Here is an 18,945-nt window from a genome sequence, read left to right as displayed (position 1 = left end):
TATCTCCATGCTTAGTATAGGGCACCAAAGAAGGACATGGCGTCCTCTGATTCTGGTGACATTGGTTGGAGCCTCTTCAGCATCAGAATGTCAGGAAGAAGTGTGTGAGCAAAGCCTGGACTGAGGTAGAAACACATCTGAGACAGATTGGGAGGCCCAAGGTGGGAGGCCTGCAGGAGGGTCCATCAAACCAAAGACTGGAGGTCACCTCCAACGCTGCTGTGACTAGAAACCCGCAGATTTATTGTGAGTCCCAAATACTTTGAAAATGGTACCCATTCGTGGTCCAAGAATGTTACTTCTAAGTGTCCCCTTAAGGAAAAACCCCAAATTCAGATGATTTGTCTCCTCAGGATATTTATCGTTACATCATTTTACAACATCGAAAAAGCTGGAAACAGTCTAAATGCCCAAGGGTGAGGAAATGGTGAGATAAATGACGGTATATCCACGAGATGGATTACTAAGCGGCCAGTATAAATATGTATGAAGAGCATTTAATGTTTACAAAGAGCTTTCAATGAAGCGGGGGATCCGTCGCCACATAATGACCTGTGGCAAAAACACTGGTTCTAAAATGGTAGAATACGGTGCCGAGCATGAGAAAAAAAGAAATATATAAAAAAGACAAGGAAACATGCCAAAATACTAGATGTCTCCATGGAGGGATCATGGATGCTTAAAACAAACAAACAAACAAACAAAAAAAGTCTTTATATTTTCTGTACTTTTAAAATGATTTACTACGTACATCAATCACTTCCATAATCAAGGGGAAAAAATTAAAGCATTTAAAAAGCGGTGTACGTGGTTTCCATTTTATTTTCTCTGATGGATGACGGAACATCAGCGAACCTTGAGTTACACTAACTACTAAGGCCGGTCACGACACACATACACGGACAGAGAGGTCACACGGGCTGTGCCGGGCTGGCTATAGCAAATGTACATCAAGTTGGACAGGTGGAATTGTTAGGCTGGTTCAAATACGCCACCAGAGGATGGGACACGGCTGGGTCACGCTGTCTCTCCCGCCTGTCAGCGTTCTTGATGGAGGTCTGGGTGTTGGGCTGGTGTGGTGACATCCCACTGGCACTCCTGCAGTGGCCCCCCCGGTGGGTAACGAGCGTCTGGGTCAACGTCTGTTCTGGGTCCCCTTCCGTCTGTCCTGGCCTTGGCCTTGGATTCCCCTCTTTCTTCCAAGCACTGGATCAGCTGCTGCCCAGACCTGTCCCCACTCAGCTCCATGCCCCTGGGCCACACATGGCAAGTAAAAGAAGAGCCAAGAGCACGGTGGACACCCTCCCGATGTGAACTGGGCCCGGACACAGGATGGGAGGAAGCAGGAGATGTGACCACAGCGTGGCACACAAGCTCAAGTCTTTAACAGACAGGCCATCGGCCTCCAAGAACGTGACACTGATGGTGCCTGAGAGATGCATGGGCTACGTGTAGGGCCCTCCAGTGGGGGGCACGGTCCCTGGGAGAGGACAGACGGGGGATGGGACCTGTGCCTATTTGGGGCAGGCCTGACAGCAGAGCTAGGAGGGTGGAAGGGGAGGTGTCCAATACGGTGCTAGATTGTTGAGAAGTCACAACTATACACACCTGGGGACCGATGCCCCTCTCCCAGATGATTTGCACAGTGGGTTAGATACAGCTAAATAGAAGTGGAGATAAACTTTTCTGAGGGAGGACCTTCCTGGTGGTTGGATAATTGGTGAGGCAGACTCCTGGGTTCGGCATGCTCTGGGGAGGGCCATGCGACGGTGAGGGACTCCCTATTGCTACACTCTGTACAGGGCGGCCGGCCCGCCTGCCGCGCCCATGGCCCCTGGCGGCAGTCACAGGCTTGCCTTCAACCCCTTCCGGAAGCCTTGGAGAGCTCTTAGGCCCCGGTGAAATGGGGGCTATGACGACAAGAGGGTGGGAGGGGGGTCCCCGTGGCCCCGGGGCACCCTGTGTGGGGGCTACATGATGTTGCACTGGGTGGCCCCGCAGCAATCCTTGATGAGTGCCAGCCCAGTCTTGGCCACCGTGGGCTTGCTAGGTGGGGGCTCTGCTTTCTTCTCTGCCCGGGAGCCTGCAGCAAAGTAGAAGCACAGAGGGAGAGAGGGAGAGGTGAGGCAAGGAGAGCCCTGAGCACCGGCAGCCCCAGCCCACCCCAAGCCCAGGCCAGGCCTTGCTCAGGTGATATGGAGAGCTGCTGTGCATTATATATGGGCCAGTGTCTGGTCCCACTTCCCTCTGGGCCCACTGGCTTCCAGCTCTCAGCTTCCAACCACAGCCCTCTCCTAGCCACCATTGTAAATGCCAAGCCTCACCCATGACCTGGCATTCAATCTGAGGGGTCACATCTTTCAAATCTGGAAAATGATCCTGTATTTTCAGATACCCACCCCCACGTTGGCTGCTTCCTCTCCATCTGGATTGCCTACTAGATAGAATCGGACCTTCTCATTCTATCCTCTCTGATTCATGGCCTCTCATATTTTACAACTTTTTCTGTTTATGCTGGGTAATTTCCTCAGGTCTGCTTTCCAGTTTATGAGCTGTACCTTCAACTGTGTCTCTATATTTAGTCCATTGAGTTTTTACTTTGACAATTTTTTTTAAAGGGTAATTTTTTGAAAATCAATCAATTCTTTTTTCATAGCATCCTGCTTTTTAGCTTTGGTTTCATTCCTTATCTCTAATCATTTAAATGTATGTATTGTCTCTTTAAAATAGTTGCTATATCTGGTTCTTGGGAGAGCATTCTCTTTGTTGCATCCACTGATTTTCCTCACAGTGGTAGAGTTTTATTTTATTTTGTGTGTGTATTTGTGTGTGTGTGTGTGTGTTTTGTACTGGAGATTGACCCCAGAGCAGTTAGCCATTGACTCATATCTCACCTTTCTTTATTTTTTCATTTTGAGACCAGATCTTTCTAAGTTACATAGGGCCTCACTAAATTGCTGAGGCTGACTTTGAACTTGTGATCCTCCAGCCTCAGCCTCCCAAACCCCTGGGATTACAGGCGTGCACCACCACACCCAGCTTCACGGTGGTACAATTCATGTTGGGTTTTGATATTTACTGAGAGCTCCTCTTGGTGGGAGTCGTTTTTCTCCAGGGTAGTGCTGTGTGTCAGGGGATGCAGAAGACTCACTGATCAGTTCTGCATTTGCTCTTGCTAGGGCCCCAGAGATTTCACTGGTTTTCAATTCGCTTTTATTTTTCAATCTGGGATTTCAGCACCAGATGAGTATTGTGGGCCCACACTTCACCCCTTGCTTATGGTGTGGGCTGGGTGTTTTGATTTCTTACTGAGACCATTTCTTTGTTCTATCCCTAACCTCACACAGAAGGAAGGTTTTCTTGCTCCTTCTCCATATTGTTGAGTGGAATTTTTCTATTTTGCCTTTTTTAGAAGAGTCCGTCCCTCGAGGATGCCGGCTTCAGGCAGGGATCACGTACCTTGTGGTCTTAGGAATCAATAGAAGAGAAGACAGATTCCCTCCCTTCCTCTGCCTTTTTTTCTTATGTGCTTGGAATTGAACCCACTGAGCTCTTTTCATTTTTATTTTTTTGAGACGGGGTCTTGCTAAGTCACCCAAGCTGGCCTCCAACTTGTGATCCTCCTGCCTCAGCTTCCCAAGTAGCTGAGATTATAGGTGTGAGCCACCACAGCCAGGAGGTAACAGATGTTCTCCCAGGAGGTAACAGATGGCAAAGTAAACTGGGTTTGTGTCTCTAAACATGGTGCAGCTTTTGGTTTTTGTATTCCCAACATGATTCCAGCCCTGACCCTGGTAACAGCTCCTGTCTCTGTGGCTGCTGGAGGGGGAGGGCACGTGACACAGACCTGGCCAATCAGGGTACCCCAACCTCTCCATAACAGTCACGGGTCTCAGAGATGGGAACCGAATCTAAGGGAGACCAGAGTCTTCCCCTGAGATTTGTGTATTAAAATACCAGGAGAACAGACCTGGCATCGCCTTGGAGCTGCCAACCCATGGTTCTGGGATTCTGACCCATGGAGAAGGGGTGTGTACTAGGGGGACATGAAGTTAGCATGCCAAGAAGGGCAGAGATGAGAAATGGAAGGAGAGTGGGGGAATGCTGACAGTGTCCTCTCTCTGACACCCTGTTTCTTGTCACTCTTCCTCCAACAAGTCCTCTTTTTTGCTTAGACCAGATCGAGCTGAGCATCGTTTCTTATAACTGAAGGAGGCCCTTGAATTCAGCAGTGGGACGCCTCTGAGAAACACAGAGCCAACAAAGAAAGAGAAGACAGCTCCTCGACAGGAGGAGCCAGCATCACTTTAATTTCCTGGTGGACACTGGTTCCCCCAAATCGAGGGTCCACCTTGCGGCATTTCCCAGACTTATTTCACAAAAACCCTTTTGCTCTAGGTCTTTCGTTAAGGCTCGTATTCTGAGAAGTGCTTCTGGCCCTCCTGAGATCCCAGCCCTGACAGGGGCCAGAGTTCCCGGGGCCTCACCAAACCATGTGACCAGGGAAGGACCACTGCTGGGGTAGAACGTGGGCCTGGGGAATTGGATTGCAAGAAAGCTTTTTTGCTGTGCCCTCTGGTCCCAGATCTCTCTGAAATATCCTTCCCTCTCTCTGGTGGGGGAAGAGGAGGAATGGTGAATGCACTCACTGGCTGGAGATTTGGCTACTTTGTCTAGAGGTTTTAACTTGATTCTCAGGAAATCGGCCATTTCCTTGTCTTCTTCTTGCTCCCTGGGAAGGCAGATGTGCAAAAGAGAGAACAGAGTGAGCGAGGAAACATCTAGGCGCCAAGGGAAGGGGGCGCGAGGTGCTAAACGCGTGGGGCCGGGGGTAGGGCTTTGCGGACGGTACCCACGGGTTGTGTGCTCTGTGTGTGGCGCGTGGGGATCGTGCGCGTTGAACTGCTCTGAACCAGAGACGTGTGGACAGTGGGTGAATACAGATGCAGAGCTAGGGGTGAGAGCCCAGAGCAGAGATGGACATGACCGGACCCAGCTACCCGGCTGGGGGTTCAGTGAGCTGGGCAACATCTCTCCTGACCCTGTACCTTCAAGCCACCCCTGTCACCTGTGCTCCCACAGGTGTGTGGCAGGTCTTAGAGAAAGTCGCCTCAGCTCATCAAGGTCACCAGGAATAAAGTCGATGGTCCCAGCCCAGCTGAGCAAGGCAAGGCCTATCCTAGGGGCCTTATAGAGAGACCTCAGGGGACACAGAATAAAGAGTTGCCCTCCTCAAAGAGAGAGACTCCAAAGGCTTTGTTTGGAGACAAAAAATTTTTAAGAATCAACATTCTCAGCGTTTTCTATGCCCAGACTCCTCAGGAACCTTCCAGACCCCTGGGCCTGTGGTCGTCCGGGTCAAACTGGCCAGGAGGAATGGGTATAAAAGGGCCTTGGAGCCACTGAGGAGAAGGGACGGAAACAAGGCAATATAGGGGCAGAGTTTCTGTGGATACTGACAGGAGAAGTTTCTAGAAGTTGCCTTGATGAGTTGGGAAACTATGTAGGGAGCTCTGTCATTTGTTATGTGATGTCATCTCCCCGCCCCAGGGCACCTCCTGAAATGACGTTCACCTAAGACACACAGGACTTTGCAAGACTTTGGGGGGCTGGCTTGGAGTTCTATTAAGTGGGAAGCGGGTCCTCAGGCCCGAAGGCTGGGATTCATTTGGGGTCAGTGACTGGGGAGCCTGGTGGAGGCCGTGTGGGTGTTGGGCCAGGCAGGGCCTCTCGGGAGCAGAGCATGGGTTTTGAGGGGAAGGAGGAGGCTGGGGTCTGGTGGCCGCAGGCTTGAGGATGTGTCCCCACTCACCTTAGCCGCTCCACCTCCGCGTCGTCCACGAGGAAGTCTCTCTTCTGCACGAGTCTGTGGATCTTCTGGATTAGCTCATCCTCTCTCTGCTTCTGCAGCTTGGTTTTTTCTTCTTCTGGGAAGAACAAAGCATCAGTAAAGAAACAGCTGAGGACAACCCCTCGAAGCACTTGAGTCCGAGGGGCTGGGTCAGGGTCCTGGCTCTGCCAGTTCACTCGCTGTGTGAACCTGAAGAAGCAACGTGGCCTCTTCAAGTCTCGGTTTCCTCATCTGTAAAATACACACAGAATCAGGCTCAAAAAGGCAGCAGATATCAGTGTGTGACTTGGAGAGCACTCAGAACATGGTGGTGACACCGCAAGGGGGATCTGTAGAAGACAGAGGGGGACAAAGCGCTGGCCGGGGTTTGGGTGGGGGGCTGTTCAGGAGGGACCTGCTGTGTGGTGTGGGTGAACCAGTTTCTCAGGGAAAAAAAAAAAAAAGATTGTCCATGCTGATAACATTAGCCTGTCCCAAATACCCAGGGCCAGGAGGACAAGGAAAGACGGGCTGAAGGTCAAAACAGAAGGAAGCTCAGAGGCAAAAATCCTAAACCCACTTCCAGCTCTTTCTGCTCAAATCCATTCAGAATGAAAAAAAAAAAAAATGCAGGCAGCTTGTCCATCTGCCCACTTAGGGGCACTAACGGCCTTCAGATCTGGAAGCAGAACTGGAGGTGAGAATAGAGTCATCCTTTGGAATCTATGCAGGGTTGGTATCAGTTACCCCCCTGCAGATACCAAAACCCAAGGATGCACAGGTCCTTTGTATGCAATGGCACCCTCTGCACACCCTCCCGTAGACTTTAAGCCATCTCTAGGTCACTTATAATGCCTGATCCAATGTCAGTGCTATGGAAATAGTTTTGTTACACTATTGTTTAGGAAATAACACCAAGAAAGAAGGTCTGTACAATGTTCAGTACAGAGACAATGTTTCCCCCCCGCCCCCGCCCCCTGCAGTTTTAAAAATCTATGGTTGGTTGAATCCATGGATCTGGAACCCACAGATCCATACGTCTGAATGGTTGGTTTGTCTCATTAACCAAAAGGCCACCAGCTCATGAAGAAGCACAGTGGAATTTTGAGCAGTCCCCAGTTCCTGATGACCAGGGCATTGCTCTGACCAAGGTGGGGCTTGTGAGTCTGATTCCCCAAATCACTTCTTAGCACCACAACGTCCTCCCTGCTACCTCTAAGCCAGGGCCAGTGGCTGCCCTCTCCCAGAAGTCATAGCATCTAAAAATGTCTCCAGACCTTGCCAAACATCCATTGGGGAGCAAACCCTCCCCCCAGTTGAGAACCACTTCCAACAACCCTGTGAAGGTGACACTATTTTCACGTCCACTGCCACACCTCAGCATGCCCCGCTCTCAGGACGCAGGGGTGGCAGCGGAGGTGGTGTGAGACTTTGGACCTGGGCTGTTGTCCAATCAGACTTCCTCGACTATCAACACACTGGCAAATTATTTTCTGACCTTGGCTCAAAAAAAGCATGATTTTATTGGCTGTTTACTCTCCACTGAATACTTTATGGTCACTGTGTTGCTAGGAACATTCATTTTTCTTCTCCTAAATGCAGCTACATCCATCTAGCAACCTGTCAGTGGCCCAGGGAATCAGAGAAAGACACCCAGCAAGGAGGATGGAGGGGAAGGGGGTGGGGGGATGGAGGCCTGGGAAAGCAGGAGAGGAGGAGGCTCCGGATTTCTGCACAGAAGTCACAGGAAGAAGCAGTTTGCAGGGGAAATCAGTGGGGCTGGGGTAGGGCCCGGGGCTCTGTGGCTCTTGAGCCCTGGACCTGGTTTGAGTTGTGTTCTCAGCGGGGACATGGGTGGCGTGTCACTCCAGCAGGATGCATTTTCCAGTGGGCCTATGGCATCCAGGTCCCGGGCTGCAGCCTCCCTGGCCTCTGCCCGTGGGATGTCACCACCAATCCTGTCTATACTTTTGATATTTGGCTCATCATGAATTTTCCTTGGCATGCATTTAAAATATTTATCATGCCTGCTGAGTTTGGGGAGCTCCTTTGAAGTATCTTGTTCTCCTTGCCCTCCATCTGGCCCTGGTCACCAACTGCCCCAGTCACTGTCAACCAAAAAGTGCCAGATCCATGCCTGCTCTGGAGGCCACCACAGCCCCCGGTAGCCTTGGTGGACTCCATGATCACACACTCATGCCTCCTTGGCCTTGGTGGGATCCCATGTGTCCTGCTGAGCTAACAATGGGCCCTGTGAGGACACGGTCACCCAAATGCATCTCCAAGGAGGTGGAAATTGGAACCCAGAAGCCCCGAGAGTAGGGTGGTTACATAGGGAGGTCAGGAAAGGGAGGTGGAGGGGCCTTGCCTGGCTCGGGTGCTACAGGGGGAAAACAGGATTTGTACCCAAAATTGAATTTTGTACCCAAAATGGGAGTTGGTGGCCAAGAACGTTCCACTGGCTTCCGGGTTTCAGGCCCTTGTGAGGCTGGAGTTAGTAGAATATGCCCCCACCCCTATGGATAAGTTCATGTCTACTCTAATGGGAAATAGGTCCTCTCAAATATTCATATCCACCTTATGCAGAAATAGCCTATTTCCAAAGTAATTTGAAAATCACTTGGCAGATGGGATTAGTGAAGCTAAAATTAAGTTATACTCATTAGAGTGGACTCTGTCGTCTAGTGACCAGTGTCCTCGGGAAGAGCAGACATCAGAGGCAGGCTGGGATGATGCAGCTGTGAGCCAAGGACTGAGAGGGACCATCAGATGGTGGAAGAGACGGAGACTCTCCTCTAAGCCTCTGGAGAGAGCGCGGCCTGTCGGCACCTCTGGCCTCCAGAAGTCTAAGAAAATTCACCTCTGGTTGTTGTAAGTCACCAGAGTAGTGGGGATTTGTTCTGGGAACCACACAAAATTAATTCAGCGTGTGAGGGCTCTAGGAGACGTCCTCGTCCTCATAGTGACTGAGGGCTTTGTGTTCACATAACCCCGGATGGGTCTCTGCACCTTTCCACCAAATTCCACCTGGAAGAGCTAGAAGAGTGGTTGTCACCCCTGGCTGGCCATCACGATCATGTGGAAGGTAACCCCACTACCCCCTAGTCCTTGGGGTTGAACCCAGGGGTGCTCTGCCACTGAGCCACATCCCCAGCCCTTTTCATTTTATTTCAAGACGGGGTCTCACGAGGTTACTCAGGCTGGCTTAGAAACTTGTGACCCTCCTGCCTCAGCCTCCCCAGCCACCAGGATTACTGGCATGTGCCCCCTTGCCTGACTAGAAAGCTTTTCAAAATTACCAGGTCCCGCACCTGACCAAATGAGTCAGAATTTCTAGTGGTGACTGGACTATAGTATTTTTTTCCCATTTATTTATGGTTTAATTTTAATGCTTAACTGGTTTTGGTGATTTTTATTGGGATATAATTCACACACCATGGAGTTGGCCCCTTTCAATTAGGACAGTGGGCTCAGTGGTTTATCCCCAGAGCCCCACACATGCTAGGCAAGTGCTCTACCCCTGAGCCACAACCCCATCCCATAACCACTATCTTCTACTTGTTCCCAAGCAGAATAATGATGATAGTAATTGCTAATATTTATTGGACGGTTTGGGCCACATATCAAGCTAAGCGTTTGGTCTGCAACGTACCTTTGTCACGGTGACATTTACAGTTAGTGAATCAGGTACTATTACTGTTGTTATATTCTATTTTCAGAGAGACACTGAGTCTCAGAGAGGTGACTTTCCCAGGGTCCAAACGTGGCCAGGCCTGGCCGACTTGAACTTGTACTTGGACCCCGTGTTCAGGGTGCTTCACTGCAAGAGTGAAGCCAAGGCTCGGAGGAGAGATGAACTTGTCTCCCAGACCTCGGGGTGCAGATGGAGCCGCCCGGGGGGCCCCCAAGCAGCTGCTAGCAGGGAGTGAGGCCGCGCGTGGTTACCTGGGATGGCGACCAAGTTCTGCAGCTCCTGCTTGAGGTCCATGATGTCCTTGCAGAGCTGAATGTCATCCATCCTGGGGAAACAAGGCCACATCAACAGAACATGCCCCCAGCGTCACCCCGCTTGAGCAAAGAGGGCCTGTGGGAGGGGGCCCTCCCGCACAGCCCGTGGGTGCTTGGTGGTCACTTTGGGTGTCGACTTGACTGGATTGAGGATGCCTCAGGGGCTGGTGAAGCGCAGTTTCTGGATGAGTCCAGGAGGGCTCTCCAGAGGAGCCTGGCCTGTCCGTCCCTGGACTGTGTGGGAGGAACCAGCCTCAGTGTGGCCGGGAGCCCGGATGGAGAAGGCAAGGAGAAGGTCCTGGGGGGGGGGGTGTTCTCCCTGCTTTTCTGTCGCCCTCCCTCCCTCCTTCCCAGCCCCCCTCTTGGAGCAGGGAGCCCTTCTCCTCTTGCCCTCGGACATCAGTCTCCACCTTTGGATTCTGGGACTTGTACTAACATCGTCAGGCCTGCACTGAGCCACACCACCAGGGTCTCTGGTTCCCCAGCTGGCCGACAGCCCACAGGGGACTCTGCAGCCTCTGCCGTCCTGTGAGCCAACTCCCCCAACAAGTCCTCTGTCCTGTGTCCTCTTGGTTCTGTCTCTCTGGAGAACCCAGACTGATACACACGGCCATGGTAGAAGTTGGCCCTCACGAGGAGCCTTCCAACCACTGCCCGTTATCCCACCGCTCAGCAACGATCTGTCCCTGTGAATGACGCCGGGATCCTGTGCTTTTGGTCTCCTTGTGCCTGTTATGCTGTTGGGCAGGAGCTCCTCTGTTGCAGGCTCAGGTGGTTTTACACTTTTATTTTTTTTTTCTGTTGATTTACGTTCAGCAATTCTAAGCAGGCCAGGTGTGGTGGTGCAGGCCTGTAATCCCAGCAACTCGGGAGGCTGAGGCAGGAGGATCACAAGTTCAAGGCCAGTGAGAGCAACTTATCAAGAAACCTATCTCAAAATAATAATAATAATAATAATAATAATAATAATAATAATAATAATGGGCTGGGGGTATAGCTCAGTGATAAAGGGCCCCTAGATTCAATCCCTCATACCAAAGGGGAAAAAAAAAAACTTGAGCATTACAAAAATTCACAGCACAGAGAAAATCTCGCTAATCCTTTAGCGAAAGTATTGCTAACAGTTTGATGTATATCTCTTGTGATTTTTTTTTCTCTTTTTTTTTTTGGCAGGGGGGCGGACCATGGATTGAACTCAGGGGCACTCTACCACTGAGCCACATCCGGGTCTCCCTGAGTTGCTTAGCGCCTCGCTTTTGCTGAGGCTGGCTTTGAACCCGCGATCCTCCTACCTCAGCCTCCCAAGCCACTGCGATTACAGGCATGCGCCACTGCACCCAGCTCTCCTAATTTTTAAAATGCTTATGCTGCCATATGTGACACCATTATTATTATACAAAAATATTTTGGCAATCTGCTTTTTTGGCTTTTTCTTTCTTTCTTTCTTTTTTACTTAATAATATATCTGGGCATTTTTCCCTGTCAGTTCATGCAAATATATTCATTTTTAATGAATGCAGTATATTCTATTTTGTTGATATACAGTGATTTATTTAACTAGTTTTGTATGCATAGACTTCTGGGTATTTATCTGATACATCTCAATGATAAACTCTCAGAAATGCAATTGCTTAGTCAAGTGACATGAACACTTATATTTTAATAGAATATTCCAAATTGTGCCCCAGGGACATTGTACATATTCCCACCGAAGGTGTGTTGGGGAAGGGTGCTCACTCCTATAATCTCAGTAATTGGGTTACAGTCACAGTTTTTCCTTATGCATGATAGTTTGTTGTGTATGCTATAAAAGTCAGCTTGTCTTACTATAAATAATATTGTAATGGCTGCCTGGAACTTCACCATGTCGATTCACAAGGGCTGTGTTCACTACATCCATATCTGATTACAGGGTGGGTTTTCAGGTGGCTTGTGCTATTTCAGGATAAATGTTAGTTAGTGTGAAGATTTTTCTTCTCATTGGCTTATTTGGGGAGGGGATGCTTAGAGTCTCAGAAGTGGAACCATTAAGTACAAATGGCTTGATTAGGTCTGTGGCAGTTGAGATCTATTTTCTAACCGCTTCCCTAAGGGTGTATATGTGAACATCCCCTCTGCACATCTTTAATGAGCATCTTCTGACATTGTCCTAGGCTTGGGGATACATCAGCAAGCACAAACAAGACCCTCATAAAGCTGCCCCTTAGGCAGCTGAGATAGAAGGGACACCCAGATAGTCAATCCCTCAGTCTCCATGGGGGATTCCCTCTAGGGTCCCCGAAATCCCGGGACGCTCAAATCCTGTACATAAAATGGCTTAGTATTTGTCTAGACCCTTCACACATTCTCCTCTAGACTTTAAATCATCTCTTGATTACTTTTAATACCTAAAGCAACAAATGCTATGCACCCAGTTAGAGATGGACACAATGTTTTTATTTGACTTTATGTGGTGCTGAGGATCGAACCCAGGGCCTCACGCATGCCCGACGAGTGCTCTACCACTGAGCCACAGCCCCAGCCCGAGAGGGATTGTTAAGACTGTTATTTTAGTGGTGTGGAAACAGGTCAAGAGACTCAGCTGGTCCCTCCTGTTAGTGGGAACGGGGCCAGGACTAGAGATGGACTTCAGAGTCCAGCCTGAGTTGGCTGATCTGTCTGCAGCGTCTTCAAAAGAGCTCCACCTGCTGGCTCTTTTCCATAGTGCAGTCCACCGCCAGCATCCAGGGCCCTGCCCTTTGAGGGTCAGGAAGTGCCCATGGTCTTCCAATCCGTCTTTCAGGACCAGAGCCAGGGTGTCCTGCTGCAGCTCACATCTCGGCTGCCATCGGCACCCCAGACATTTTTCCAGCCCCGCCCCAGAATGTCTCACAGGTGGCAGGCGCCCCAGGTGAGTGAGCTCGGGCTTGCCAGAGGCACGGGCTGTTCCTGCTGGTGATCATTCACCTGGAGGGATTCCGAATCCTTCTCCACACCCACATAGGGATCAGGCTGCTGGGTGGTTCTCAGCGAGGGCGATTTTGGTCCCCGAGGACAAATGTCATGTCTGAAGACGTTTTTGGTTATTCCAACTGGGTGTGTGCATGGGTGGGGGCTGCTCCTGGCATCCAGTGGGAAGAGTCCAAAGATGGCGCTAAACACCCTACAGTGCACAGGACAACCCCTGGTCGACAATGATCCCTTTCAATATGTCAATCATGCTGAACTTGAGAACCCTTGGGTTACAACCCAGAATTGACAGAGATAGCTTTATCAAAAATTCTTGAAACATGAGAGGGGAGAAGATGGAGAGAGAGAGAGAGAGAGAGAGAGAGAGAGAGAGAGAGAGAGAGAGAGAGGGAGAGGGAGAGAGAGAATATCTCCAACAACCAAATGAGTTCAGGGAGGGAAGGAGTGTGACCTGTGAGCTGTCCATTCTTCTTTATGGCCTTTCATGCTGGGACAATGGTGGAAAATTGGCCATTTGACCAGCTTTGGAGAGGTGGCAGGCCCTGTCGGAATAGAAGTGCTGCTGATTTACAAAATTTCTTTGAAAGTGACCAGGTCTGCAGCTAGAGTTAGTTGTAGTCTAATGGAAGCCCCCAGGGACGGCGATGGGAAGGCCAAAGCAGACTGTCAGAGGAAAGGGTTGACTTTTTAAAACACTCAACTTATTTGGCCCCTTTTCTGTAAGTCGCAGAGGCTGCAGACTTCTCTGGAGGGTAAGAAGCAGAGAAAGTAACGTTGACTTTGGAGATGGTTATGTTTGGATGTGAGGTGTCCCCAGAGCTCCTGTGTGAGACAATGCAAGGAGGTTCAGGGGTGAAATGAGAGCCTTGACCTAATCAGTGGATCAGTCCCCTGACAGGGATTAACTGGGTGGTGACTCTAGGCAGGGGGTGTGTGGCTGGAGGAGGTGGGTCCCTGGAGCTGTGCCTTGGGGTATGTATTTTGTCCGTGTTGAGCAGTGCTCTCTGTTTCCCGAGGGTCCCGTCCTGAGCCTTTCCTCCAATACTCCTCCACCATGATGTTCTGCCTCACCCAGAGCCCAAAGAGTGGAGTCAGCCATCTATGGACTACGACCTCTGAAAACATGAGCCCCCAAATCAACTTTTGCTCCTCTAATTGTTCTTGTCAGTTCTTTTGGTCACAGCAGGAGAAAAAAAAATAAGATGGATCACTGATCTGGGATTTGGAGCTCAGGTCCAAGTGCAAACGCTCCATGATTCTGGGAAAGTCTCTGGACCTCTGTTTCTTCATGAGTAAAGTGAGGGGTTTCGGTGATCCCTAGAGCCCTGTTCTTCCAGTACAGAGAGGACTTGCTTTGCATCCCCCTGGATCTGAGGGTAGGTCTCAGTTCCACCATGGACTGTGAACGATCTCAGCGTCAGAGCCGTCACAGGTGAAAAGGAAAAACACCTTCACCTGGGGTCCTGTGAGCATTGACCAGGAAGCCGGGATTGGCCCACGTGGAGCGGGTGTGTAGGAAAGGCCACTTCCGTCCACCCCTCTGCCCTGGGTGGGAGGGAGCAGCTAGGCTGAGTCACTCCTGTCGCCCAGCAGCAGAGGACGTGGCTCACCTTCACCCAGGGCCAGATAATGAACGTGTTCCTTGGCTCCACTGGGTTCCTGAGCTTAAGTGCGGTCCCCAGGGCAGCCTAAGTGTCGAGAAGTCCCCAGGGAGCCCCGGAGCTGGGCTATCTCTCAACATCACACTGGAGACCGAGGGACCAGAGAGGTGGCTGCCAGTGGGCTCAGGGGACACACCTAAGAAAGAAAAGCCCTGGGGATGCGTCTTGGAAGGCCACGCTACCGGTCGCCTCTCAGTGGCTCATTGAATGACCAGAGTGTCAACCTCCATCCATAGTGTCCCTCAGCTGTCATCAGACCCTCATTCTTGGATGTGAAGCTCAGTCCCCAAAAGTATGTCACCTCCCTCCAGCACAGTGTACTCTTCTCCTCCAAGAGTGTTCTAGACTGTCTTAGTTTTTCCATCCTTTCTCTTTCAGCTGTGCTGATGGTGGGACCCTGGGTCTTGTGCCAGGCAAGTGGCAGCTCAGAGGAGGGCTGACCATCCAAGGAGGACTGAGTCCCTCCACTTCCAGCCTCTGCGTATCCTATTTTGTGGAATGAAACGCTGTGCCCTTCCAGGATCAATAGTAAAGCCACTGAGAGCTTTTAACAAAATGGCAATGCTGTCCTTTCGCCGTTGAACAGTCATGTCCACTCATTCGTGGGTGACGTGGCTGTTGTCACACTACAATGGCAGAGGTGAGTCACCGTGACAGGGACTCAACGGCCTTCCAGGCCTGAGATACTGACAAGCTGGCCCCTGACCTTCAGAAAGAGCTATGGAAAGTACTGAGGGCCAAATTGCAAAGCTGAAGAAATAAATAACCTTCACCTCACATGAGTGAAGAACCCCGTGTCCAGAGAGGGGACTACTGTCCATGGATCCACAGACTCTTCCAGAAAACAGCCCTTGAGGGCCCACTGAGGGCCAGGCTTCCAGACTCAATTTTCACTTCCTGGAGACACTGAGAATCAGGTCAGCGACCAAGACCCCGTGGAGTGGCGGCAGGGCTCTCACACACCCCACTGTCCTGATCGACGGCCCAGGGACCATTTTCTTCTCCAGGTAGCAGCAGGGAATTGGGCTGTGCCCGGTGCACATAAGGTTGGCCAACAGACCTCCTGCAGGTGCCCGCCCATGCGATCCGGAGGGTTCTGCCACACATCCGACCTTCTACCCGCCCTTCACTCCACTGATGTGTGGAGGAGATATTGAGTTTGGGTAATTTCTTTTTCTTTTTTTAAATTTTCTACTATCCCCCTCCCCCGCCCAGACTCTTCCCAAGATCCTGCCTAGGCTGAGACACTTAAGTCCTCCCCTTCAAACCACAGGTAGACTAGACTAGCCCCAGCCCTAAGGCCGTTGGCTTAGCTGGTTCAGAAGTAATCAGAGATGGGAAGGAAGAGTAAGAAGTGAGGGAGGAAGGAAGGAAGAAGAAGCAAGAAGAGGGAATGACATACATGTCTTAAAAGAACTGGTTGCGGGCTGGGGATGTGGCTCAAGCGGTGGCGCGCTCGCCTGGCGTGCGTGCGGCCCGGGTTCGATCCTCAGCACCACATACAAACAAAGATGTTGTCCGCCGAATACTAAAAAATAGATATTAAAAAAAAAATTCTCTCTCTCTCTACCTCTCTCACTCTCTCTTAAAAAAAAAAAAACTGGTTAGGAAATGTTATGTTCTGATTTCACAAAGTGCATATGCATTGAAAAAAGAAAAGAATCCATGCTTTGATACATGCTTTGATAGCCGGGCGCCGTAGCGCATGCCTGTAATCCCAGCGGCNAGATAATTTAAAAAAAATTCATCTCTCTCTCTACCAATCTCTCCTCTCTCTTCAAAAAAAAAAGAAAAAAAAAAAAAAAAGAACTGGTTGCACATGCAGTTTTCCAACTCCAGGAAGGATTTCACCGACACAAGAGCTGCCGCTGGCAGCCTGCAGGGGGCGCCCGAGAACACACAGCTGATGTACAATGGGTACCGTGAGCCACCAAGGGGACAGGGGTGCCAGATTTAGCAAATGGAAATACAGAGCTCACAGCTGGGTGTGGTGGCACAGGCCTGTAATCCCAGCTACTCAGGAGTCCGAGGCAGGAGGATGGCCAGTTTGAGGCCAGCCTGGGCAACACAGCAAGACCCTGTCTCAAAATAAATTTTAAAATAGGGGCTGAGGGGTGTCACTCAGCGGGAGAGAACCCCTGGATTCAATCCCCAGTACCACAAAAAAATAAAAGTGAATCTTTAAAAATGCAGAGCTTAGGGGCTGGGGTTGTGGCTCAGCGGTAGAGCGCTCACCCAGCACGTGCGGGGCCCTGGGTTCGATCCTCAGCACCACATTAAAAAATAAATGAATAAATAAAATAAAGATATTGTGTTAAAAAAAGTAGAGCTTACAATTACATTTGCATTTCAGACACACAACAAATTTTAGTATAAGTCTGTCTCAACAGGGAACATACTTGTACTCAAGAGAGTGTTCACTGCTTATCTGAAATTCATATGGATTCAGATTAAGCTGGATCTCCTGTTTTATCTGGTCATCCTTCAAGAGGACCGCTAGGCTTTTAAACTCATGTTGAAATGTAATTTTAATAGGAGTTCAATTTCGTTGTAACAGTACTGAGGAGTGGGGCCTTGGGAGGCCATGGGTCATGGTTAAGGCTAAAGGCCCTTGTGTAGCGATGGCTCCTGACACCAGGGTGGGTTCTGCTGGTGGGTGCCCTCCGCCTCGTACATGTGTTCTCGCCCTCTGCCCCCTGCCACGCTGTGCTGAGCCCTCCCAGCTCTGTGTCCTGGGACTTTCCGGGCTCCAGCACTGTGGGAGATACATAGCTTTGTGAATTACCCAGTCTGTGGTCTCCTGTTGTGGCTGAAGAAAATGGGTTAGGACAAGGAGGGAGGTCACTGTTTCAGTATCAGCCTCATTTTCTAAGCAGTCCCTGGCCCAGGGGCTGCTCCCTCGGAGGGGGAGGAAGTCTCCAAAAGGCCCGATGGTTGGAATAATAGCAGAATATCCTAGCCTCGGTTCTCCCCACTCCGGCTGAAGAGCCCTCTGTGGACGAATTTCCACTTATGTGAGAGTTTGAAAAGACAGCAAGCAAGACTCCAAGGGGAACCTGACAGTGATGTCCAATGGACGGACAGTTGACATTAAGGACGATAGGACAGATCCATGCTAAGGACTCAGCAACACTGAGACCCTCTAGTCTGTCGACTCTGTTTAGGGTTTTATCCTAAGGAGATAATTATGGGCACATAAAGATTGAACGATGATTATGTGTAGTACAAGTATCGCCTTGTTGACAATAACAGAAAATTGGGAACAACCTAATGTCCAATGATGGGGCTGCCAAAACCAATTATGGTACATGTGCACGAGGGAGTTCCACAAGCATTAAGCATGAGGCTTGGAAGAGATGTTATCCCTGTGAGAGAATGAACCATTAAAAAAAAAAAAACTGGTTAGGAAATGTTATGTTCTGATTTCACAAAGTGCATATGCATTGAAAAAAGAAAAGAATCCATGCTTTGATACATGCTTTGATAGCCGGGCGCCGTAGCGCATGCCTGTAATCCCAGCGGCTTGGGAGGCTGAGGCAGGAGGATCCCGAGTTCAAAGCCAGCCTCAGCAAAAGTGAGGCACTAAGCAACTCAGTGAGACCCTGTCTCTAAATAAAATACAAAATAGGGCTCAGTGGTCAAGTGCCCCTGAGTTCAACCCCAGGAACCCCCCCAAAAATGATTTGTTAATTTTGAAGGAATGGTTATTTAATTTGCTTCTCTGTATCTTTGATCTTCATTTTGGCCATAAGCATATTTAATTTTTTTCTTGGTTTGCTTTTTGTTTTGGGGGGTGCTAGGGATTGAACACAGGGCCTTATATGTGCTAAGCACACGCTGTACCACGTAACTACCTTCCCAGCTCCTGATTTTTTTAAAGGTCCGTGTTGGGTTTTGTTGTTGTTTTTTTAAACTGCCCAGCCGCTTCGAGAAATGGAAACTCCAGTGGTCCATTTTCAGATTACAGTATTTAGCCTCAAATGTGAAATGACTGAGGAATATAAGAACATCGGCCAGAGAGGACATAGAACAAGTGGTTGCCAGCAGTGAACACCAGCGTGTGACAGATTCACAGCCCCGGGACACACAGGAGGTGAGGGCAAGGACCAGCCTGGCCAACAAAGATAGAATTCCTCTGTGCTCACCTGCGCTCTGTCCCTCCACCAGACAACCCAGGGAGGGGGGTCACTAAAGGCATGTTTCTCTAAGGAATCCAATAGGTGACCGTGAAACCTAAGCAACGCACCCCGTGGTGCTCAGCCAGGGGGGAACCCGGGAGGGACCCGGGATAAACTGCTGACGGCTCCCCAGACCCGGGACCTTGCAACGCTGCTTTCTCTGTGCTCTTTGCCTCCAGTCCTTTCTCTGGATCTGGACAGTGTGTTTCTCAGCCACTCCTTTCCTCCCAGACTAACACGGTCAGCCGTGGGTCACCTCAGCAGAGCCCCTCTGTGCCCGGGCCTGCAGCTCATTCCAGTGGGAATCCCACTCTGCGTC

The 18,945-nt window shown here is 50.2% G+C and overlaps 1 protein-coding gene across 2 annotated transcripts in view; it reads right to left on the bottom strand.

The window, feature by feature from the left end:
• Nucleotides 1-699: 699 nt before the first annotated feature.
• Bmerb1 (bMERB domain containing 1) overlaps nt 700-18,945 on the bottom strand; it is an 85,477-nt gene continuing 67,231 nt past the window's right edge. Inside the window, exons 3-6 of one of the 2 annotated variants that reach the window (XM_048789543.1) lie at nt 9,776-9,849; nt 5,813-5,924; nt 4,650-4,732; nt 700-2,083 (exon numbers count right to left, since the gene is read on the bottom strand). In XM_048789543.1, the coding sequence (XP_048645500.1) occupies nt 1,971-2,083; nt 4,650-4,732; nt 5,813-5,924; nt 9,776-9,849 (382 nt within the window). In that variant the 3' untranslated portion in view covers nt 700-1,970. Of the gene's footprint in view, nt 2,084-4,649; nt 4,733-5,812; nt 5,928-9,775; nt 9,850-18,945 lie in introns of both variants that reach the window. The other variant, XM_015491090.2, reaches the window with a different exon arrangement.

The sequence above is a fragment of the Marmota marmota genome, unplaced genomic scaffold, assembly GCF_001458135.2.
Source record: "Marmota marmota marmota unplaced genomic scaffold, marMar, whole genome shotgun sequence".
NCBI classification, from domain to species: domain Eukaryota; kingdom Metazoa; phylum Chordata; class Mammalia; order Rodentia; family Sciuridae; genus Marmota; species Marmota marmota.
Note: the sequence above shows the minus strand (reverse complement) of the source record. Positions and strands in the feature narration are given on the sequence as shown.